The sequence below is a fragment of the Homalodisca vitripennis genome, chromosome 4, assembly GCF_021130785.1.
Source record: "Homalodisca vitripennis isolate AUS2020 chromosome 4, UT_GWSS_2.1, whole genome shotgun sequence".
Taxonomy (NCBI): Eukaryota; Metazoa; Arthropoda; class Insecta; order Hemiptera; family Cicadellidae; genus Homalodisca; species Homalodisca vitripennis.
The window spans coordinates 77,292,254-77,317,765 of record NC_060210.1 but is presented as its reverse complement, the minus strand read 5'-3'; the positions used below and the strand labels follow the sequence as shown (position 1 = coordinate 77,317,765).

General features: G+C 33.5%; 1 protein-coding gene across 4 annotated transcripts in view; it reads right to left on the bottom strand.

Moving 5' to 3' along the window:
* The window catches only part of LOC124359566 (FERM, ARHGEF and pleckstrin domain-containing protein 1-like), a 171,631-nt gene that overhangs the window by 83,026 nt on the left and 63,093 nt on the right, over positions 1-25,512 (bottom strand). For all 4 annotated transcript variants that reach the window (XM_046812425.1, XM_046812427.1, XM_046812428.1 and 1 more), the window contains exon 3: positions 11,440-11,653. In XM_046812425.1, coding sequence (XP_046668381.1) covers positions 11,440-11,640 — 201 coding nt within the window. In that variant the 5' untranslated portion in view covers positions 11,641-11,653. The remainder of the gene's footprint in view (positions 1-11,439; positions 11,654-25,512) is intronic.

Below are 25,512 nucleotides of genomic sequence, written 5' to 3'. Positions count from 1 at the left end.
ACATTCAGGCACTTGTGTCAATTTTGCATTTCTTAAACATAGAATTTCAATATCTTATGCCGTTTAATGTAACTGAAAATTTATAATTAAATAGGAAAGATTAATTTGAAATTAAATAAAAAACCCGTACAATTTTTGAGAAAATTATTTAATGTGAAGATTTTGTGTAGAGACAAATTATCTTTATATAACATTGATACTGGAACTGACAGAGTTATAAAGCGTGTACACTAGCTAAAAAAAAGTTATTGGCCATTAAACTTTTCTGCCTGACACACTACTTTTCCAACTAAATTTTTACGATCACATAATGAGATAAGATCAACATCAGAGCTGTAAAGCTAAAGCTTCTTAAATTTGAAAATTATTTTGATTATTTAAGATGTAGCTATGACACCACACACAGTTTTTTATATTTTATCATGTTTTAACTAAACATTTGAATGATCAGCATCATTACAGTTTAAAATATATGAAAATAATTATAAAGTTTGTAAACTAATTATTAAAATAAAATAGAAAGAGTGAAAAATGTTCTACGAGAGGTAAATCAAATATAAACGGTAATTTCTTTTTAATTTTTATTTGATAACCTCATACACTTATTATTATTTTAACATTTTTAATATAATCTGCTGCATGATCACCGCCGTGACATTCTTGCCACCAATTTGGAAATATCAGTATTCCCTGGTCATAAAAAGTCTGAGGTCGAGTTGTAACCTAATTGAGCATGTACTCCTTGACTTCTTCAATGCTCTCAAATCGTTTTCCTCACAATGATTCTTTCATAGGCACGAACAAAAAATAGTCACAGGTAGCCAAGTCAGGGCTATAAGGAGGATTTTCTAGGGCTTTCCAGCCAATGGGATAGTGAATTCCCTGCCAAAGCCGTGGTGTGAGGACTGGCAATGTCATGAAGGAGAATGACATCTCTGATGGGCACTTCTCATCTTTTATTTCGATAGGTGTTCTTCGCCAACCATAACAACTGTCAGTAGTAAGTTTAATTCACTGTACATTGACCATGAAGAAAATTAACTAATAAAATTGTCCAAGAGTCCAAAAAAATCATTGCAATGATATTTCCGGCAGAGAGACAAGTTTGGGCTTTCACAGGACAACTTTCATCCTTTCTCCAGAAGCATTCCAGTGATCACCAACCTGACCTGTTTTTGGTTTTCAGTCAACAACCTTGGAACCCATTGACTACTAATTTTTCTAAAACCGAGTTGATCATTGATTATGGATTGAACACTTCTATAGCTGATGCACACTTCTGATGAAATCTCATCCGTGATTAACCGGCGATCACGATCAATAAGTTCTCGAGCGGCTGGCACGAATATCGTCATCTGTAAGACTTGTCCTTGGGCATCAATCATGACTTTAGTCACTAACCCGTTCTCGTCCACACTAGAATTCTCTCGCTCACGTAAACAAACGATTCTGGGACAGTGTGTTGTCCACTAACTCTGCCTGCAAACGAGTTAAAATTTCTGAAGGTTTAACCTTCATTGGTTAAAAACTTTATGGTAATCCGTTGTACAACAGACGAAGGGACTTATTGCTTGTTCATGGCTGTACTGATGACAATGCTGAGATTGTCCACTAACTCTGCCTGCAAACGAGTTAAAATTTCTGAAGGTTTAACCTTCATTGGTTAAAAACTTTATGGTAATCCGTTGTACAACAGACGAAGGGACTTCTTGCTTGTTCATGGCTGTACTGATGACAATGCTGAGATTGAACACTAATCAGAACTGTTCCCTCACTCCTCATAAGCCAAAAATTCCACCCCAAACAAAATTATCTAGGAAGGACCTGAAATATATATGTTCATGTATATTTGGAATTCAATACAAAAAACTTTGATTAATAAAACAATGAACAACTATATGTTTTTAGCTTTGAATTTCAGAAAAAAAGTACTTTCATCTCCATTAAAATTCAATTCTAAATAGGATTATAACTCTGTGAATATAGGATATATATTATTCATATTAATCCGTTTTAAAAATATATTAAAACAATGTAATAACTTTTCATATTCTGCTTTTTAATCTTAAACATTAAATTTTAAAGATTTCTATTTACTTCAATTTTACAACTTAATGCATTATTAAATATTTGAAAATATTGTTACAATAAATCATTAACAGATGCAGATATTTGGCAAATTTTAAATATATTCATCATCTTTAGTGATCATTCTTTCCACTCTTTTACTTCATTGTACAATGTCTTACCCAGAAAGTATTGTATAATGAAGCACGTTTATGTTTAATCTATTCAACAATCTAGTTTGACTCAATACAACATATGCCTACCCTTTACCAAATAGATCAGATCCATTGTATACAAGTATATCTGTTGTATACAACCTCACAGTCCACTGTACATTTTTGTGTTTTGCATACAAGCTACTAAATCAAGGTCACTTGTGTCTGTTTTAATACTATGCAACTGAAAAAACTGCATCTACTAATGATAACTAGTGATACTAGTGTATTTTTATATGTGTATTTGTTATATTTCTATAGTTTATAGTATTCAATTTTAAGCTAAGTTTTATAAATTAAACTTTGTATGTCTTCACAAGGTGTCTTAAAATAGATTACAAAATGTATACTTAACAGACAGACAAGAGAGTTAATGAAGAAAATGTTTAATTCTGTAAAGTTTTACAATATTATTTACGCAAACACATAATTAATTGTATTTTATTTTATCAAAAGTTATTGTAAGTTATAAGTCAGATATTCCAGATAATTTTAATGCAGCAGTTAAAAATCGTTTACTTAAAATATAAATAGAATTTGGTTTTAACAAATGTAGGCCTATTTCAATGCCACCAACTTTTTTTGAAATAATTGAGTTGTTACAGGTTGATTATCAAAATTCTCCAAGAAACTCTTCAGTGGAATTCAACATGATTGTTAGAAAAAAATTATTTAAATGCTCCATGAATATGAAGGTGCTTTACTATACTTTCAAAAATATATTGACAAAAATGTATTGACTTTGAATGAGAAGTCAGGCGTTAAAGAAATACATAAGAGAATACATTGGTTTATGACATGATGTTAAGCCTCCACATGCCCTCCATCAGCTGATATCACATCAGATGTACTATCAACTTAAGAAACAAAACTGAAGCAGTTGTTGCAAACATTTCATAAGAAACACTAAACTCTCAGCCACTTTGTAGTGGCTAATTTTAAATGTAATAATGAATTTTATTGGCACAATCCTGTTTTACAATTAATAAAACTAATTGCAAATTATATCACTGTTATTCAGTTATAAACTATGATTCAATCTTCAAGACTCTAGGTCTTCACAAAGTTAGATCTCTAAAACATTTAACAGACATAAGAAAATCAGTTATAGAAACTAGCATACATGAAATCCATGCACTGTTGATTCTATATTAGATTAGTAATAACGGTCTACTAAACTCAGTAAAAACCCTTTAAATGTGCTTTGAATATGGCATTGCAGTTTGTATGAAACCACCCAACCCAATTAATTAGGCTAACTTTATTGCGTATGTTGATAAAAAATACCAAAAAATCTGAATAACTTTCACAATACACTTTGTTTATTCTGTGTTTTCCTCATTGCCAACATAACCTATAGGACCAATGTAACCATCTAGTCATTTCCTTGACAGATAGAAATTGGGACTCCCAATGGAACAATGTTTATCATTTTCAATACCAGCTTCAAAGATAGCAAGAGTAAAGCCTCACACGAAATGCAACCCTCTACATCGACTCATTTAAAAAAATGGACTTCATTGGCAAGAATTTTATTAGAATTTTTATAATGCAAAAATGGTGCACATAAAGGTGTTTTAAAGCTCAACCACTATGAGTCCTGGATACCCCATTTTAACTCGCTTAAAATTCTGACCCTTTTGCGCTTGATGGGTTATGAATGCTGCATATTTATAGAGAAGAACCATACCCTTATTCACCCCAGAACCTTATTACTTATGTGTGAAACTTTATAATGTCTTACTTACTGACATTAAAGATGCAAATTCAGACCTTGTCTATGTAAAATAAAAACGATTTTTCTGGAAAGAATGCCAATACGCTTTACTTCTAGTATTGTTGTTTACACTGTAAGATTTACTTTAGTTACAGACTATTGTACATGTGACGTCTTTATAATTACAGTGGAGTCCCGCTAATCCGAACACGTGTAATCCGAACGTCGGTTAATCCGAACAGGTCCAGGAGGAATTATTTATAACGACAATGAACAGTTATAGGAACTAATTACTTAAAAAATGAAAATGGGTGCATCATTTCGTACATAAATAAAGAAAACTGTAATTAAATAGACATACAATATTTTATTAAGACAAATTGTGTACGGTACAGTACATAAATAATGAAGTTAAATACAGTACCAAATTGAAACTTATAGGTTAAGTATGAGTTAAATTACTGTATTAAGAAGTGAAATCAAACAAAAATTGGACGTACAGTACTGATACTATTATTGAGTACAATATTAATTGTTAAAAGACATAAATTCAGTTATTGTCTTCTGTCGCATTGAAGAGAGTCTATTGGATGACGCGTAGTTTCACCATCGTGTCATAAACATGATATCGGCAGGTGTAGCAGTAGCCTGTTGCTCTAAGTATCGTAGTGCAAGGTTAAGCGCTGCTGCACCGTCTGCGTGTGGCACCAACTCTCCTTTATCACCCAGGTTCTCGTCGTCCCGTAACGCGTGGACCCGTACAATATCCAGTACGCTCACATTGCTTAACAATATAACTCCCACACTAAATACGGTAAATGTGCTTAGTATTCGCAAACACGTTTATTTGTCAAGAAATACAATGCAACAGTCAGAAAACATATTAAAAAAAATGTTGATAATTCTATAACAAAATAGACCTATTCTCAACCGTATTTTTCTGTAATTCTGGCTAATCCGAACAATCATATAATCCGAATAGGGCTCGGTCCCAATTAGGTCGGATTAACGGGACTCTACTGTATTCAATTTATGTTTTGAATTAATAAATCCTTTAATTCTTTGATAAACTGTTACACAAAGTATACTACAATATTTTTTTCAATTTTAAACTAATAGCTGAATTCTATCACACCTCATCACGAGAACTAGATTCATCACTTAAGGATTTTCATTATCTGCAGAGACAAAATCTTTCCTTACCCTAAGCATAAAAACTACATTATTGTACACGCAATGGTTCTCCTCCACAATGAGATAGTACATTTAACTTAATTCAGTTGGTGACACAAGCAAAATGAGCAAGAAGGTTATAAAATAAAATATTAAGTTATTTATGACACTGACAATTACTAAACAAGAATATAAATACTAATTTTAACTGGAAAAATTAATTAATTCTGTCTGAATAATATTTTACTCATATTAGTGTGTTGAATTATTTTTTGTGAAATTTTTTTATAAAAATCTTAGTGCTTCAAAGTTTGATTTATATTTTAAACTAGCATTATAAGAATCTCTTATAATGCTTGCCTTGTAAGCAAAAGTTACTTTGATAGCTAATACATAGTTTTTCCATATCTTTAAAACACTTAAAAGAGAAATAAAAATTGTTTGCAACATTTATAAAGTTCATGTTACAAGTAAGTGGTAAAAACAGATAGTTGTTTGCATATATTCTATACCAAATCACTCTTTCAGTATCTAAATTTTTTACTACAGGATAGATAGGCTTATATTTTAAAGTTATATTTGATTTAATCTTTAGGTCCTATTTCTTCAAAGGAAATAAACAGAAACAACAGACTCTCGAAGAAGACTCTCGACAGAATGTAACAAAAGAAGTAGCACACAGATGGACAGAAAACGAGACAAATTACTTTTTACTCTAAAATTAATAGAGCTCTTTCCTGGACCAAGAGGAACCAATGTCCCAAGTTTCAAGTCTCTAGGATCTTTCTATCACGAGTTATCCCAAGACTGTCAGGCAGACAAACTGATAGACTGACCTTTGACCTTTTGACCTTAAAATCAATAGTGTTCTTCCTTAGACCAACAAGAATTTATGTTCCAAATTTCAAGACTGTAGGATCTTCTACGGTCTTTCTACAAAGAGTATCGCACAGACAGACAGACAGACAGATGGATGAACAACTATGTTTATCCTGATTGGTACTTAATACTGGTACAGATTTACAATTTTTTTATTATAACAAGAATAACAAATTTACATTGAAAGTAGTAATATTTAAATAATACATTTAATAATACATTTTAAATGGTTTACAATATTTAGCAATTATTAAGATATAATTTTATTGCTCTCAAGATGAAACCAAAATTAAAGTAGAATAATTATAATTAGTGTACTTAGTTAAGAATTCAATGAGTAGTTTAGACAAGTAAAGAAAATTGTAGCTGTCCTTAGTTTACTTCAATTCTGAGCAATTGGTGCAAAGAGTATATAATAACGTTCATTATAGCTAATGAGAAAACACAGTTAATGTGATTATGAGAGAGGGAGGGAGCTTTGCTTGCACCACCATTCTGCAGCTTCACTTTTGTATCACTTGTACACTACTTCAATTCTTTTGTTTAGTTTAATACAAAAAAACTAATGCTGAGAATTATGTCCTTAAACAGTGAGTGTAGCCTATATGTATAATTGTGTTTTTCTGTGCGTGTACTTGCATTACAATATACAAGACAAAAACAGTATGGATGGAAAATCAATTTTCTATTTCATTCTATTAATATCCTTTTGAAACTTTCTGATTATTTTGGAACATTAATACTTAGATGTATATACATATACTTCTAATACATAGTAGAGAATATATGTGTATTTTATATATATATATATATATATATATATATATATGTGTGTGTGTGTGTGTGTGTGTGTGTGTGTGTGTGTGTGTGTGCGTGCGTGTGTGTGTGTGTGTGTGTGTGTGTGTGTGTGTGTGTGTGTGTGTGTGTGTGTGTGTGTGTGTGTGTGTGTGTGTGTGTGTGTGTGTGTGTGTGTGTGTACACTATACTATATAATTTTATATATAGTATACTTCTATTTATATATATATATATATATATATATATATATAATTTTTTAAGCATGATTTAAACTAACCTGTTTGTTATCTGTCATTGCTTTATACTTTTTTAAATCTTTCTTAGTAATATATACCTGAATTTGATAATTATATGTGTTTTGTGTTACATATTAAGCTTTGATTTTTCTAATTATATTGTTATAGTTTGAAATGTAAACAAACAAAATATTTAAAAACTTAAAGAGATGCATAAAATCTATAGAAAAATGAACATTTCAACAAGTAAGTTATACAAATATTCTATATAGTTACAGCAGAAATATTGAGGTAGTGAAATTAAGAGTATCTGAATTGGAGATATGTATAGAAGGAAATAAAAATTAGATATTATTGAAAAACGTAACTGTTTGCAATTTTAACTTATCTAGTATATAATAAAGTAAACCTAATCTTACACTTTCATCATCTGCCAGTAAATACTCGTAGATAAATATAAATATTAGCAAAAATCAGTAATGGACTCTGGGAGTGTTCACTCCAAGTGCCGATTAAATTTTTCACAGTGCTGAGCCATTTTTGCTACCTCAATATGATGATTATTACTGCAGATTTGTTTTTCTACACAACTCGTTTTTAAACTAGGACCTTACTATTTTACACCATTCAGGAAGTTGAGGGGAATAACATAAAAATTAATTAAATGACTTAACTTTGTTTAAAATATGTGTATCGGGTATCTTTTTGTAACATTTACAATTTTTTTTATTTTTTACTATTTTACTTATTGCCTGTATAGATTACTTACTAATGAATCAAAATGAAAACCCATTACATACAAAACATTGTTAAAGCCTCTTTTTTAACTAAGGACACTGGGCTCAGTTAGCACATTGTATGCAAGCATTTTATTTTTGATATTTATTAAATCAATACCTGTATTCTATTGGGAGAATACATAGAATACAACTTATTGTGTAAATCCCAAACATGATCACATCTAGTAAATCCAATATCATATAACTGGTTAATCTAAGTTTTTCTAGTCACAGGTAATCTATTTTTGTATGCTTTTAATGAATTATTACAAATAGATTCTATTTTAACAACAAACATGGTTTATAGAAGCAAAATCAGCATTTACTAATTAAAGGTACTAAGACATGAAGGACACAGGAATTTTTCAGGGAAAAATCGAACGTCCTAACAGTGCATTCACTTAAAGAGTTATGGTAGATTATAATTTGATAATATACAGGGTGTTACAAACTTCTGTGACACAGTACTTATCATATCAAATAAAAGTTTTATACTAACATAGGTCAAGAAATGTCTTGTTTAGCCGCTAGCCGCCATCTTTTATTTATTCCAAAAAAAATTACTATCTCTTGTACTAGTTAAGCTAAAGAAACCAAATTTGGCATGTAGGATTGAATAGATAAGAGGAATATTAAAAACATTGTGTCATTTTCTTTAATAGTAACTTGTTTAATGTAAACTTGTTATAACTTACTTAAACAGCTGAAACATATCAAAAGACTAGTTTACTGCACCCAGCTTGTGCAGACGTACCTATAAAATGATCGTCCTCACTTATCCTTTGACAGGTTCCTTTGGCAAAAGTACCGTTGGAATTGGTATAAAGGGTACTAAATAGTTAGTATCTTGTGTATCTTTTATAGCTATACTGGTTTTTTTGTTATTTGATTTTAAAAACGTTCAACAGGAGCCATTTTGTTAATATTAAAGAAAATTACACAAAATGTTTTTAATATTCCTCTTATGTATTCAAACCTATCTCAAATGTTTTCTTTGGCTTTATTGGTTTGAGGGATTTTAGTTTTTGTGAAAAAATTTTTTTTAATGGCAACTAGCAACTAAACGAGACATCTCTCGACCTATGTCTATATAACATCTTTTGTTTGATATAAGTACTATCAGCCACAGAATTTTGTGACATCCTTTTATGAATATCCTGTATATACCTAACTGCACAGAACTATACATGTTTAACAAAACATGCCAAAGCTCTGTGGGTGTTGGGATAGTTAATTAAGCTTGGATCAGAATAGGTAAGTAAGAATTAAAGTCAGGTTGTAGGGCCTCAAGCACACTGGAGCCCTAGAGGTTCAAGCAACTGACTTAGTAAAACCCAATTACTCACTCTCTCCCACAACACAAAGCCTGTGGAATATATTTAATTTTAAAAGTCACGAACAAAGCTCCTCAAACTGTTCATATTGGAAGTATAAAATAAATAAGATATTGCACATTGTTTTATATTGTACATAATTATTCCCCAAATAAACAATAAAACTTAATGATTATACTAAAGTTTTTACTGTATCTTAATATTTACATAATTATTTATTTTAATTATTATGTTAAAAATTTAATCCTATTTTATATATTTAAGACAACAAACATTGACAGCAAGACGTGGTTGATGAGTTGTGAAAATATTAAACTATGTATAAATTTATTGATGTTGTTAAATAACTAATATTAGTTAGCTTTGTAAGTAGAAATTGTTTTTCATATGAGCTGAGGATTCCTGGAGGATATGATATAATTTAAACTCATTTTAGATTCAAAAAAGCGATACAGTGGTACTGTCTAAAGTTTATTTTAAATGATTTTAATCGTGACAAACTAAAAAAAATCCAAATGTATATTCCTAAATAGACTAAATGTTATGTTAGAATGTTAATATTCAAAATTATTTTTATATTGGACAATGAGCTGCAAGAGTGTTGTTCACATTTTTTAAACTAAGTGTTGTAATGTCAACATGTATATGTTTCTTTCCGTTTACAGTAAAGAAGCTACAAAATATAAACAATTTATAGTTTATAATTTGTGCTTTAAATATTCTTTAATTAATTAATTAAATATATTTAAATATAATGTGCTCTTAAATATTCACAATTTTCTGTAGTCTCCACTAGTGTTGGTGCAGAAAAAGGTAGGTGGTAGGGGGGAGTATCGAAGTGTTTCCCCCCCGTATACGGCCGCTCCGACCAACGCGACGTAGTGTAGCATCCTATCTGTTTTGTAGATTCAGCACCGCTCCCTGGATTATTAATCGAACACAACACCACACATTGAAGAAGTATATTCAGTGGCTGATTGGTTGCAGATGATTCTAAACAGGATCATCAGGATTCAAAAAGTTTCAACAATCCTCCTGCAATCCACCCTGTATATAACTTTACAGGGTGCCTTTCTTTTTGAGTTGAGGCAAAGAAGAAGAATCTGAATCTAACAAGCCTAGGAGTTTCTTTCCTCCCAAAGAGGTAACTTCTTCCAGGCAGAAAGGTCTTTTTGGACTTTTTTTTGGAATTGGACCAAAGAAAACTGTCTGAGGGGTTTTGTCCTCGAAGCCTTCCTCTCTGGGTTATTAACCTCCTTCGAATAGAAGAGGAACTGACTTCTGAAAATAAGGTAACTTTGTAAAAACCTTGGTTGCCTTGGGTTTGTTGCAAACTCCTCTTGCACTAAGGAACTTCTTGGTAGTTGGAGACAGACTGTGCTACTATGAGAAGACGAAACCCTCTTTACGTTGTCTTCTGAACTTATTTGAAGCCCTTTCTTTGCAGTTGCCTTTAAGTTGGCGCTTTTTTTTGTAGAAGCAGAAGACACTTAAAAACAACTGACCAGCTCAAGTCTTTTTAAGGTAAGACACCCGGTTTCCACGGAAATAGTTAATAATTATGTTTTCTATTTAATGTTACTATGGAAGCAAATTTTTTCTATCATGATTTTATTATTATCAACTGAAAAGATGCAAATATTAATCTCAATGCCCTAATTGTAATAATTACATGCTGAATATAAATTTGATAAATTTTTTTTATACTTCATACTAGGCAAAGAAAACACAATCAATTACGGTTTTTAGAAGATCTTGAATTAAATATTTAAATTACACAAAAGTTCTGGATCTGTCTTTGGATAAAAAGTTACTTTTTCACAGCCTCATTTGAAAGGGTGAAAACTGGATTTCTCATCAACACTATTAGTTTTACTAATCAGACATTACATAATGTTATTATAATGTTCTCATTAGCCTTACTTGGTGTCAGTGGTTTCAGTGTTTTGCTTTCACTGACTGAAACTGCTGTAGGTGTAATAAAACAATATAATTTCATTTTGCTATCTGTTATAAAACCTGGAAAATTAAAAAAAAAAAAAATGAAATACGTTGTTTTTACTTACCAAATGTATATATTTCTGCCCTACAAAATAGTCTTTGTAAAGCAAGAGAACTTTTTTTCTCTTGCTCATAAATATCCTCAAGTTTTATATTATCGTCTAGAAATTTGATATTTTTAACTGATCTTCTCATTTTGCTATAATATTTTCTTCATTGAATCATAAAATTAGTACTGACCTGGACTTGGAACATTGTAATGGAATCATCCAGCATCTGCACCCTGATAGCCAGCATCTTGCCCCCTTTCTTGGGTGTTGTTGGGGGAGTGCGGGAGCAACCGACCACTCCTCCATCGACCCCCACTGGGGTGGAGTGAGAGTGTGGTAGCTTGGAGCATGATGACGCCCGCGAATGGCTTAGGCTGGAGTCGTTCATCATCACAGCCTCCTCTCTGTAACAATACATAGTTGTCTACATTTTATACAACCCAGGTATTCCTAATGAAGAACAAATTAATACCACATGTCCAATATTATGCACCTATATGAGATAATTGAGCTAAGAGCTTAGAAGTCAGTGAGATTCTCCGGTAGAGGAGTCTGAAACAGGTCAATATAATTTCACAGACTGGTGGAAACTGGAGGCTATGAGAACCTATGACTTGTTTTATTTTGTAAAAAGATGTATGACTTTTTATCACAGTAACCAGAAATTTATTGAGGACAGAGGCCTAAAAGCGAGGCAATCTTCAAGAAAAAAGAACCCTAAGACCAAAGAGATCTGAGACAGTCGCTGTGGATACTAAGAGATAAGCAGAAGAAAGGGTTACACTGAGGCTGGTAGGAATCACTAGTGGAGACCTGAGGCTGGAAAACCTAACAGGTGAATCATGGAGCTAATAGAACCTGAATAACCATTAGAAAAACTCTGAATATCTTTCAGTGATTAATAAACATATGCATTAACCAAACTAGTTGTATTAAACAATGTATTGCAGTTTGCTTTGTGACTAAAACTGATATTACCCGATATAACACATTATTGCAACAAGTTTTAATGTTGTTTTAAACCATATAAAAGTTAAGCATTTGCATTGATTTTTATTCAAAATTGTACGTTTGAAACTCAATAGAAATAGAAATAAATAATACATATTTTCTACTTTTAATAACTATTACTAGCTCTTACCCACAGCTTCCCATGCAATATCCTATGAATAACAGAGACATCATAGGCTAGCCTTTTTAAATAGTAGACCAAGCACTCCTGACACAAAAATCATTCGAAAATATTCCCTCCCCCAGATCCACTTTATAATAATTGGAACAACAGTGTGTAGGATAGTGTTTCAGAGCCCTGAAATTTAAAGTAAAATAGTTTAAATTCAATACCTTGAATTTCTATGCAACATTATTGAAAAGATCAATCAATTTTAATAGCAATTAAATTATTTTAGGCCAGAGGGGACTTAGAAAAATTCCTAAAGTTGAAGTCCATAGCATTTTTAGTGAGAGCACTATGTTATAAATAGAGCTGAAATGGAAGTAGGTATATTTGAAGTACATATTACTTCAGGTTCATGCACAATTTCAACACAATTGTACAAAATAGGTTTTACATTATAGAAGTAAAATCATCAAAACCATCACTTCCATAATATTTAGTCAGGTTAAATACCTAAAAAGACACATCTACCTGCTTTGTATTCCACCGAGCTCACTGTCCTTGTTTGTACTGTTGGCTTTAGTTCTTGGAAAGTATGAGTACCTTGTACCCGTTACAACACTCTGTACATCCATGCTTTTCAATCTCTATTTACTATATTCTACTTCCTTAGTTCAGTCTAGGAATTGAATCAATCTTATATACCTAATCAGCATTATATCTCTAATGAAAGCAAAATGAACTTGCTGCCCCATCGATGGTTTTCTGAGTGCAAAAATAGAATTCCACTTTGTATCTGTGCATTACTTTTTCAGTTTATTTGTAATTGTGACAGGCTTGCCCTGGGCGGAAATTTCCTCAAGTTGTAGAAATGAAGACTCATTAAGCCTGGTTAGTGTCTGGCCACCTGGTTCTATTCTTTCAGTTACTGGAAATATCCCAAGCCAAAATACCAAATAGAAACTCAATTTCAACTATGTTATATGCACATTTCACAAACTTAATTTAGTAACAAAGGTTAAATAATATTCAGAAATAGTTTTCAAATAATGTTCAAATAGAATTCATCACAGACACCATATAATTAGTAAAAGTTATAAATACTATTGTCATTTCTATTTTCAATAAATTATAACCTCTTGTCTTGTGAAGGGAACAGGATTTTTCCGGACATTTGCCATTGTTCAGTGAAACAAGAAATCAGTAACACTACGTTTCGAGATCTGCAATCTGATCTCTTCTTCAGGTAAAGAACTAACCTAATACATAATTACAAACTAGGTTAAAATAAACAAATCGTACCAAAGCGTTGTTAACCTAGTTTGTAATTATGTATTAGGTTAGTTCTATATCTGAAGAAGAGATCAGATTGCAGATCTCGAAACGTAGTGTTACTGATTTCTTGTTTCACTGAACGATGGCAAATTTCCGGAAAAGTCCTGTTCCCTTCACAATCCTTCCATCGTCAAAAATAACCTTCAAACAAAGAATTGATTCTCTTGTCTTGTTTCAGTAGGAACTGCAGAATATTTGTATATATCTCCAACTTCAAGGTTAAGCAGTTGCCAAGTGATGCCATTACCAATGAATAGCATTTTGTATAGGTTAATATAAAAATTGCTTTACATAAATACTTTAATAAGAAGAAATTATTATATTACAGTGACTAATGTATATTTATTTCCCTGCACTCAAATCTTAATTCATGAATTAACATTTCTTACAGTGATGATATTTTATAAAGTGAAGGATTTTATACAATGGCAGTCTGAATTTCACTTATACAGTGGTCTCAGTCAACTGACCCTCATCTGTATTGTGGCCTTTGGTGCCATAAATATCAAACAACTGAGGCAAAGCAATATTCGAGTTCACATCACAAAGCTGAATTTCCATTTCAGTGTCATCAAGGTTATCTCTGACTTTGTGCACTGTACCCCAACAGATCATTTCTTTATATGACTCCAGCAATTTTGGTTGTACGATTTTACTTGAAAAATGAAAACTTTATTATCCTACCAATGTAATGCAGGGAAAATGTATTAAAGGCACTAAGTTATGGACGAACAAGTCTTCACTCAGTTTCTACCAATATAAAATTAGTTGTCATTGTCATTACCATACATTAAAATTATGTGACAATTTTAGTTCTTAGTTTTACACGGTCAATGTCAACATCTTCATTTTCCAGTTGACAGAGTTGAAACTTTAGTCTTAAACTCGAAAGTTTAGACTATGAAAGCCTTATGGTAGGGACAGAGCCGGGCTGTGGAGTAATCTTCTCCTACATTAAGACCCTTGTAAAAGCCTGTGAAAAGAGGATCAAACCCATGACTCAGGTAATCAAACATTTTTAACTCACCATATACTAAAGGTTGCACCAGATTCCCAGATTTAGGCAAAGAGGGCATTTGACTAGTACGTGGGATGCTAAAAGAACATGGTCCTCTTCGAAAACATCTGATGAAGGTGGATTTAAGCCAGACTGATGATTCTGTGATAGAAGAATTAACAGAGCATATATGGCTGAACTGGCCTGTTATTTGAAAAATCAGGAAAAGATTACTACCAGCTATCTGTTGAGCCCAAAGAACATTAGAGAACAGTAGCCCACAAATCTAAATAGCTTTCACAGAAGCCTCAGACTTGAGGGTTCAAGGAGGCACAAAGGACTTTTTAGGACAAAGCCCTACACTCTTTTCTCATAAATAAAAAATGTTACAATGTTAAAAACATAAATCAGCATGATTTATACAAATACAAATGAATTTCTGCTCCTTCACTGTGTTAGCGCAGCACTTGGTAAGGGCAGGACTAATTTGGCTGTTTTTTTTTGTTTGTTTTTAAATATTCATAATAATCTAAATAAGTTCTCTATGAATAGGAATGAACAACATTCAGTATGTGTGTGTAAGGTATTTGAAATTGGGTTCCTTTGATATTGCGACAGAGTTTTTACAGTAACTGAAGGAATAAAAAATAGACGGGTAACATAAATCAAACAAGCCGCAATTCACTTTATGATTACGAATTGAGAAAACTCCTGAGCACAATGAGCTAGTGACCATTCCAAATGGAATTACATAGCAAAATGCACCAGACACAAAAGGAAAGTTTTGTGCATTGAGATAACCATCAAGGGGACAGTGAGAGTGTTTTGCACTGATGAGGGATACACTACTGATTAAGAGATATAATTGATTTAATACCTACTTTGCACCAAGAAAATAGTATCTTAATATAATAAACCGAGAGTGGAAAGCAAAGACTTACACTCTATTATATCAGGTTTACTTAGGGTACAACCAAGTAGCATTCTGGTTTCACAATTGAGGGTGACATTCAAAGCAGGCAGACCTTTTAGGAATTCCACCTAATTGTAAATTGTATATAACAGTTTTGATTTTTAAGCTTTTATCATGCAAAAGTTACTAGGTACGATTGTTTTGGCATTTGCATGAACACTAAAATAATACATGATACTTCAAAATATACCTACTTCAATTTCAAAATTATCATAGGGAAAATGACTTCTAATTATTTATGTATTAAATTATGCCTTATTACATCCCAATCTGATGGTTCACAACTATTCGAGAACATACCTTTGAAGATTATTCATGAACATCGGAAACTAATAAAGCCTTGTGTAGTTGTGTAACCATGATATACCATTTATCATGGAATGTCCCATATTAAATCCCTAACAAGTAACAACTAGAAGTAACTACTAATACTTTATCATCAGTAAATGATATAAGTTCAAAATGTTATAACGAAGTGTAATTTTATAAATCAACTTGTAATTGCTGAACAAAACTAATGTTATGGACGTTTTATCACTGTTTTTTATATTAGTGCGTTGATTTCCTCATTCGACTTCACTGTATCATAATCTATAATTTGCCTATGTATGAGTTTTATAAATGTTCACAACTCTGTACGTGATTAAGTAAGTTATTTAAGAGAACGGTGAAAGCAAATAACAGGAATTAAAACGAACAGGACAGGCTGCAATGGTGTTTCCAGACTAACACTCCCAGCTCATCAGCAGATTGTAGCTACGGTTGATTATAAAAGTCAGGAGTTATACAGCAAGCCTGCCATGGTGTGTGTGTGTGTGTGTGTGTGTGTGTGTGTGTGTGTGTGTGTGTGTGTGTGTGTGTGTGTGTGTGTGTGTGTGTGTGTGTGTGTGTGTGTGTGTGTGTGTGTGTGTGTGTGTGCGTGTGTTTGTGTGGTACAGTGCAATAACCACGAAGTGAATCAGAATCAGAGACAACATCTGGCCTCACCCACTCCAGCCCTACCCCCCTCCCACCACACCATCATCACATCAAACCACTCCCACTACCGTACGCCAGCCAACACCACATTGTCAATTTTACAGTCACACACAAACAGCACTTCCTCCCCATCAATCTGTCGGTCTACCAACAAGTAAAATGCTGTATTCTGAATAAATTGAAAATCATTACATACTATACAAAGAGACTTACTACGATCTCTACATTCTTCGGAAGCTGTTTTAATAAAAACATTTGAAATCATTGAAAAATATAGACCAACCTACGAGGTCCGACAATAAAGTAAAGAGACCGATTTTCTTTGCAAGACGTGGCAACCCTGCAGGCTTGCATAGGTACAATATCTTTGACCTTGATCTATAAGCTGTTTCTAGTCCAAGCGGCACATCGATACAACTGCTCAGTTTTAAGTTTCGCTGTAATAAGTTAACACATGTTTGTGTCTCTCGTCCCGACAATAGAACCGCACATTATTGCGCAATGGAATGCCATTTCCTTTTGCGTTACATTGGGTAAAAACGCAATGAAAACTTATGGCAAGCTTCAGACAGGCTTTTGGAGAGGAGTTTATGTCAAGTTTTTTCGTTGGCATAAAAGGTTTAGTAAGGCAGAACGAATTATGAAGATGAACACCGCAGTGGACGACCATCATCAACCTCACGGGCGGATGTCAACTTGACCAGGGTACGTGAACTCGTACGATCTGATCGAAGATTGTCCGTGAAAATGATCGCAGAAGAACTGAACATCAATCGATAAACGGTTCGTCTAGTAATAACTTTGTAAGAGAGTTCTTCCGTGTCCTTGCTGCGACGTGTACTTTTCTGTTTTACCTGAGCAATTGTTATGTAGAACTGATCACTCTACATAACGAAATTTTACATCCAAATGAAGAAGCGCGCATTCATTGTTGCTGCAATAACAGAACGGTCACTGATTAGACGCCAATCAGCTGTTCAAATAAAGGAGTTAGGCTAAGGTGAGCCATTACCATGCCATTGATATTTTGTCGCTTGCGTATGTCAGTTAGTAAAATTTCAGTATAATAATTTTGTCTTTACAGAATTAAATATCTACGGTAAACTAAGCCTTGGGCCTCGTAGTAAGATTGTCAAGTCCTGTCGATAAACGTAGGAAATTAATGCGTTATCTGTAATAAATTAATACTAATCTAGTCTTTTAATAGTTCACGGAGATAAATAGTTGTAAATACGTGTTCATAGTGTCAAATACTGTAACCACAAATTGTTTCTGTAAATTGTACATAATTAGGCCGAGATATTATCTCGTAACAATTGCATCGTCTCTCATAAATTTCCTTACTAAACTTGTTAACTGTTCTATAAATAATTGAATCGGTAACTTTATGTCCTAATGTTTGTATATTATTTAGTTTTACTCAGAATAATGTAAAGGCAGTTGTCATGAAATTTATACCTACCATTGCCGTGAAAGTGCATACATTAATGCATTATGTTAATACTTCAATACACTTTACTATAATTATTGTAATTAATTAGTTTAAGTAAGAACAAACGTAATTAATTTTTCTGTGTCAGAATAATTATGCTTTGTGTTTAAGACCAATATTGTATATCATTGTAATTGGCAGATTCTGCGCTTTTTTAATGTACTTATGTTTATACATTAAACGTTTCTTTACATTTTACTGGCCGCTGTAAGCTAAATACGAGTATGTTAGACACACCAACAATAGTGACAGATGTTGCTGTTTTAGTCAGCTGGTTTCTTTTAAGTTAAGTTTGACATTGTTTTCATGATTGATTATAAGTAGTGTTTACTGATTTCAATGAGCCGCAGAAAATGAATAAAACTGACTTTATGAAATTAAAGTTTCAATATTGGATTGCACGGACGATACAATCGACGGCTCGTGTGTGTGTTTTGGGTCCGCCCAGTTGGTGAGTAGACTTTACACTACTTATTCCATCGTGCTCCCCTGGGAGGTCGGACTAACTCCGTCAATGTCATTGTGGAGCCTCTACCTATCGGACTAGGCCTGAATAACTGCATCAGGGTGGATCCAGTTCCGAACTTTGACAAATGGGACTCAACTTTAATTTAATGTCTAGCCATTATGTATTCATGTGAATTATTGTTTTGTAATTTTGTAGTTCAGGAATATGGTCATCATGATTTTGGCCACTGTAATTTTGTATTAGTAATCGGAGCGCTCCTACCGTAATAATTTTTCGTATTTTTATTTCAATTGGCCAACGAGTTAAGTTTAAGTTAAGTTAAATAAATATTTGTTTATTTAGTTTAAGACCTTAGCACTGTGAGAGAAATAGGCAATACAGAATGAAATATGTGAAATATTGGTTTTAATTTCTAATTGCCTGATATTTAATTAGAGACCTTGCAACTTACTATTAGAAAATAATCAACCGAAATCTATGGCTAATTTAAGTACCTAAGGCTTAGTGTCGTAAACCTAATAGTTCTTGCGTGCATGGTAGTGGTCTCGATTGAGCATACCTGAGGGCAGGAAACTGTTCCTTGTTGGAGACCTGCGACTATCACACCCCATCAACAAGGTGGCGCCCTTATTACCGAGCAAACCGTAACCATCTGGGTATCCGTCAATCTTAGTAGTCCTCTGTCACTGCGCAAGAACTTGGTTGTCCTGGCGCTCTACCAATACTCACGCCCTTCTCCACTGAGCGAGGCCGACAATATTGCTAACCCGCGAGGAGGGGTGGCAGTGCTAACATTGTTGATAATTGGACTCTGCATCACGATACTGCCCCATCCCATAGTGTGCAATTTTTAACCTCAAAACAAATGCCAGTACTACCACAGCCACCTTATTCACCAGATATCGCTCCGTGCGACTTTTTTCTATTTCAAAAGTCAATACGGCGGTGAAGGGAAACCATTTTCAACACAAGATGTCCAAAAAGCTGTGACGAGGGTCTTGGAGGATATTACAGAATATGAGTTCCAGAAATGTTACCATCAATGGCAGAAGCGCTGGAAAAAGTGTGTGCAATCAGAAGGTAACTACTTTGAAGGACACAACACTAAACTTGACTATAACGATAAGCACAATTTTTTCACATCAGTCTCGTTACTTTAGTGTCGCACTTCGTATATGGACATTAAACTATACTCATTCTGGAGGAACTTGGCCCGTGATGGATTATAATCTACACATTACTACACTCACACGCACGCACACACACACTACAACTGACCGCAATTCTACTTGTCTGCCTGGTCTGAGTCTAGAAAATTAATTTGTTATATATTGTTTAATGTTTTGGAATAGTTTGATGAAACATGTGACCCCCACAAAAATAAATAAACACTGAGTTATAAATGTGATAGGTACGTTAAAATATTGGTTGATGATTTTTATCCAGACTTAATTCAAATATTAACTTTATTATTCTATAGGTACATCTAATATTCTTTATTTTGGTATAATAATTACACATGTAATGAAATTAACTGAATAAGATTAAAATTAACAAAATCGGTCAATGCACATCGGGAATAGAGCCGTGGACTGGGTACGCATGCGCGAGAACGTGTAATCCTGCAGGGCCTACAATGTCTTGGACAAGGTATAGTTGACATTTTAATAAGAATATTGTAATAATCAAATGTACAAATATTAGATTGTTTGACATTCACAACCCCCATAAAATAACAAACAATCAATTCCAATCTCTAATCCAGTAAATCAAATATTATGCATTAAAACATAAATCTTTAGAGTAAACATTATTATTATCCCAACTACAGTAAATATAATACTGCAAAACTAGATGACCATTCCACTTACAAGCTCAACTAAATTTAGAATCTCTTTCCCAAGTAATATTCGAAACTGTTTAAAACCTACATCAGAAATATAAAAACGGCCGTTCATATGCACCACACAACTACGGTCCCATTTCAATCGTTTCCACTTCCTCTAAGATCTTTATATTGAACAAGACATATTGAAAAGAATTCTTAGGAGGAAAACATGGATCGTTAACCCCAATGACATAGCAATTCATTGGAAGTCCACAAGAGTATTAGGATCGAAAATTCTGCATCTATTTGAATCTATCATTAATAAAATGGAAGAAGATTTGTGAACTACAAGAAAATTCTTCTCGACTTTCATATAGCCTTGAATTGCTTAGGACTAGCTTAGGAAAACGGACACCCTAATCATTAGCAGATGATAGGTCACATCCGCGAACTACTGAAATCTTCACAAAGTAAAATGTGTCTAGGAATATATCCTTGAACTAGAGCTTTACGCCAATACCTGGAGGGACAGGAACACAGCAAAGTTGTATTAAATGCAGATGAAACTGATCATATTCTTATTGATAAAAATAATGAACAACTTGACATTGTTTTTGAAATTTGCAAAGCAACTCTGCAATCGGAATAAAAATGATCTGATATTAAACTTTAGGAAGACACAACGGTTAATCTTCACTTCCTCGAAAAACTAAATTTAGAGCTGCTTACATTTCTAAACGATATAGTGGACTTACAGAGATAGTAATTACAACTTCAGCAATAGCAATATACTTGTCTGAGAATTACTGGAAATCTCACAAGCACAAATTTTGACAACCAGTAAAGTCCTTATCTCAGCTATGGACGACGACTAACTAAACAAATTGGTAAAAGAGATGTGGCTAGAACCGCTACATTCACAGTATTTATTGAGTCCCACCTTAGACATGGATCAGTTGTGAAATGGTCAACAACAAATTTAATAATAGTATTATTAAGATGAAGACAAACAACAGAACACTTTCTAGATAAGACCACAATGCAGCCTGCATCAGAAAATCCTTTTAAATGTAATGGCCCTATCTGAACAGTTCTACATTTCGTTACAACTGAACAGACTACCAATCAAACACAACTTCGTATAATAATAATATTAATAATACAAGAGATCAGTAAAACATCCGAAGAGCTCTTTTAAACCTTGGCTTTTTCAGCGGCTCCTACGAAAGAGATTGTAAAATAGAAAACGCGTGAACTCAAGACTGAATACAAACTGCGCTTTCCCTTGTAGTGGTGAAAATTCCAAATATTGCATTTATTAATAAATAAAATTTATGTCTACCGTTTACAAACCAAATAAATTATTATAATTTCATATTAGCAAGCTGAACCTTGTAAAATATTAACGTATGTATGTGCAATGTTCATAACTGTTTTCTGTACAAAGACGCCCACTAGAGTTGATGGAGTTTTGCGAGTTGGATCGTACACCCACTGTCCACGTATCGCTTGTGGACGTGCGGTGAATTTCAAAGAGACCAAACGCCCTACATATTCTTTCTTTTTTACACGCGAGTGTAAACCATCATACAGATATAAGGTGATATTAAATCGGTTAGATGAAAAATACTCACATAAAGATTAATATTGTAACTTCGGAACCCCGTGGGGCAGAGCCCCGTAGTCGGCATGTATCAGTACAGGCGACGACTTTGCTGTCTAAATTAAACAAAAAAACTTTAATAAGATTAACATTATTATTAACACTCAGGGTGGCCACTCAGAACCTCTTTTCAAATTCTCGGTTTTCCCGATCGAAATATCCGATTATCTAATCTATTTTCAAACCAAATAGACTACACTGTAGTATTGTATTTAACCCTTACGCCAAGTGCAACGATGACGTTTTATCGTCACTAGCAGTATTTGCAAGAAATTTAACAATGCTCTAGCATTTCGTCGCTAGCGATATGCTAGAAATTCAGTGACGATTTATCGCTATCACCTATTTTAAGCTTCTTAGTTTTTATCCCTGTGTCTTTCGATGTGTCGACATAACATTGTGTATACAAAATTATTTATTGTGCGATTTTCTCGTTGCCATCACGATTACCCATGAGACAAAGTAAAAGTGTTTGGTAACGCTCAGCCAAATCCCACGTAGTGGTATGATTATCATCGAACTCGATGGTACCTGTAGCTTCATTTCTACAGGTCGTCCATAGCAATGAAGCTACACACAAGATTTCAAGCCTATAGGACAGTACGTTTTCAAGTTATGCGGATAGATAGGTAAAACAGACATTTTTCCAGCCACTCCAGGCTTCCTTACCCTCACCAAATGATCGCTAGATCTGTTGCTAAGAGATAAACTCGAGAACAGTTTGGGAAATTCTGCTTTTTTAAATATTCGTTGATGTTTGAGTATTGTTCATATATAGAGAAAAATTGAAACGTATTCCCAAAAATTGTGTTTTACTCAGCTTTAGTCACATTCAGCTGGAGTTCGAAAGACATTGATACATTTGTTTACATATAACATTTTTCCAGCCCTTACCTTTTTGAGCGACTGGAAAAGATATGTTTATGTATATGTCTGTTACATATAGCCACTTCTTATTTCAACTTTTTTTAAATACTAATCACGCAGTGCTTGATTAGTAATGTAATGCAAATAATAAAGACGAATTTACTGACAAACCTTCCCTACAGATTGCGCTAGTGACTAATTTAAACCATTTAATGCATTGGAAAGTATGATTCTCAGATCTGCTTATGTATATCTTTTGTTGACAAGGCAAACTCAACTACTCGTATGACGTTAGAAGTAAAGTCAAACCGAACCTAGAAGTACTCCTACTAGCGCAAACCTTAAATAGGAGTCACTCGCAAATTCGCTTAACCTTCGAATTTCTTGTCCATAGACACTAAAATATATTTTATGTACAGAAAAATTTGTCTACTTCCGTTTAAAAACTAAATAGGACCCCGCCATGTTACATAATAAGTTCTTTTACCAAACAAGCTACATTTATTTTACTTTAAGAGTCCCAAAATAGTTGTCTTATTACTTACTTAAACTGTTTGAAACTATTCAATGTAATGTTGTTTAGAGATATGAGTGAATTAACTGGTACTTTTAAAATTGTTTCACTCTCCTAATTTACCTATTTCAGTATTCCAAATTAATAATAATAATTAAATAATTGTTTAGAATTCAACAGATCTGTAGATTGGAATATCTTCCCAATGATCGATTGAGTAGTATATGGTGAGCTATTCATAAATCATATGTTTATGGTATGTCTCAGTTATTCAGCAGTAAATTGCGAGCGAAGCTAGTTTTTAGTTACAGGCTAGTTGTAGGCTATGAATCATAATGCATATTACAAACTAGATTATAGAAACCTTAAACCAATGAAGAGCCTTTGATTTATTTTATATTTAAACGCGCACTATACCGCTCAATTCAATTCAAATTGTTTATTACCGTATACAATATAAATTATATGGTAAAATTCAGTCATTTAATATACAATTTTGCAATCATACCACGTTGTCACATTCACACATACAAATGTTGTACTCATTCACTCCAGGCACTTGCCAATTTACACCATCTTCGACGTCAGGGTCTGTTTTCAAAATGGGTGGCCTCCCAGTTACATGCCAAAAACTCGTCGATATTATAAAACGATATTGACGCTAAAAGCGTTGAAGACGGGTTTTAACGCCTTCAGCGTTGATGCATTTTTAATAGAAGCTGGCAATCTGATGATAAAATTAGTCACCTGCTTCCGAAGGCAAGTATTCATAAACTACCATTATGTATCTTCAAGATCGGTAGTTGTCTCTGTCTCTTGTCTTATATCTGTGCACGTCACGGCCCTGTAACAGGGCACATTTGGACATACAGATTGAAACTGTTCCAAGGATGTATAGACAGGGCAGAGATAACAGTTGTAAGTTTTAGAAGGCTAGTCGGCACGACACTCTGAAATTCACGTTAGCAATGATTCGAATAAGTATGAAGGCTCTCAAAAATTGTACAAGAGCCCCACAACACCAATTCGTAGGTAACATGAGGGTAAATGAGACCATAATATGCCGTCATCAGTACCTGACTCGAGCAGTATTTGGCTAAAGACCTCATAACATAAATAACTGAGGCTAATTTGGTGAAAACTGAGTCGATGTGAGCATTCCATGTCAACCTTCGATCAAGATGTATTCCAAGAATTTAGTGGATTGTTTTTCTTCTAGAACAGAGTCTGCCAACATTATGGCAAGCCCACACTCGGATTCTCCACTTCGCAAAGAGAAGTTCAAAAAACTGGATTTTGAGGAGTTGGTTGTGAGATTGAGTCTTTGAAAGTTGTGGACACAGTTGTTCAGGTCAACAAAAGCCTTTCCATAGATTTTCCATTGAAACAGAGAGTCGTGTCATCAGCATACTGCAAAAGTCACCCGTGCAATAGTGATGACCCTATATCATTGACATAGACTAGAAAAAAATTGGACTGACGATAGAGCCCTGAGGAACACCATACTTCATTTCTATTGGTTTTAAAAGTTAATTTTGATATTTTAACCACGGGTTCTGTGGCTTATGAACTGAGCCACGAAAGGGGCATTCCTTAAATGCCATACGATTCTAGTTTGTCAAGCAGTGTATTATGGTTAAAACAGTCAAATTCTTTGGATAAGTCGAGAAACACACTTAAGGTGGGGGTTTCTAATTTCTAATCCCTCAACATCTTTTTTGACTAGATTCACGACTGCGTCTACCGTCGATTTACCCTTACTGAAGCGCCACTGGTCATCCGAGAGCTAGTAGTGACTATTAAGAAATCCAAGCATCCTTACTTGTTAAATGGAGACAAGCCGCGATAGTTATTGATGGAACATGAATCATATTTTTTTAATATGAGTTGATTTTGCCATTTCAGGAATGAGGGAACAACTCCTGTCTGGAAAGCTAAATTCACTAATTAAATTAGGAAAAGTATTTTACACAAATACAATCTACTAAATTATATTAATTACTGTTTAAATATAGTTTTAGTATTTTACA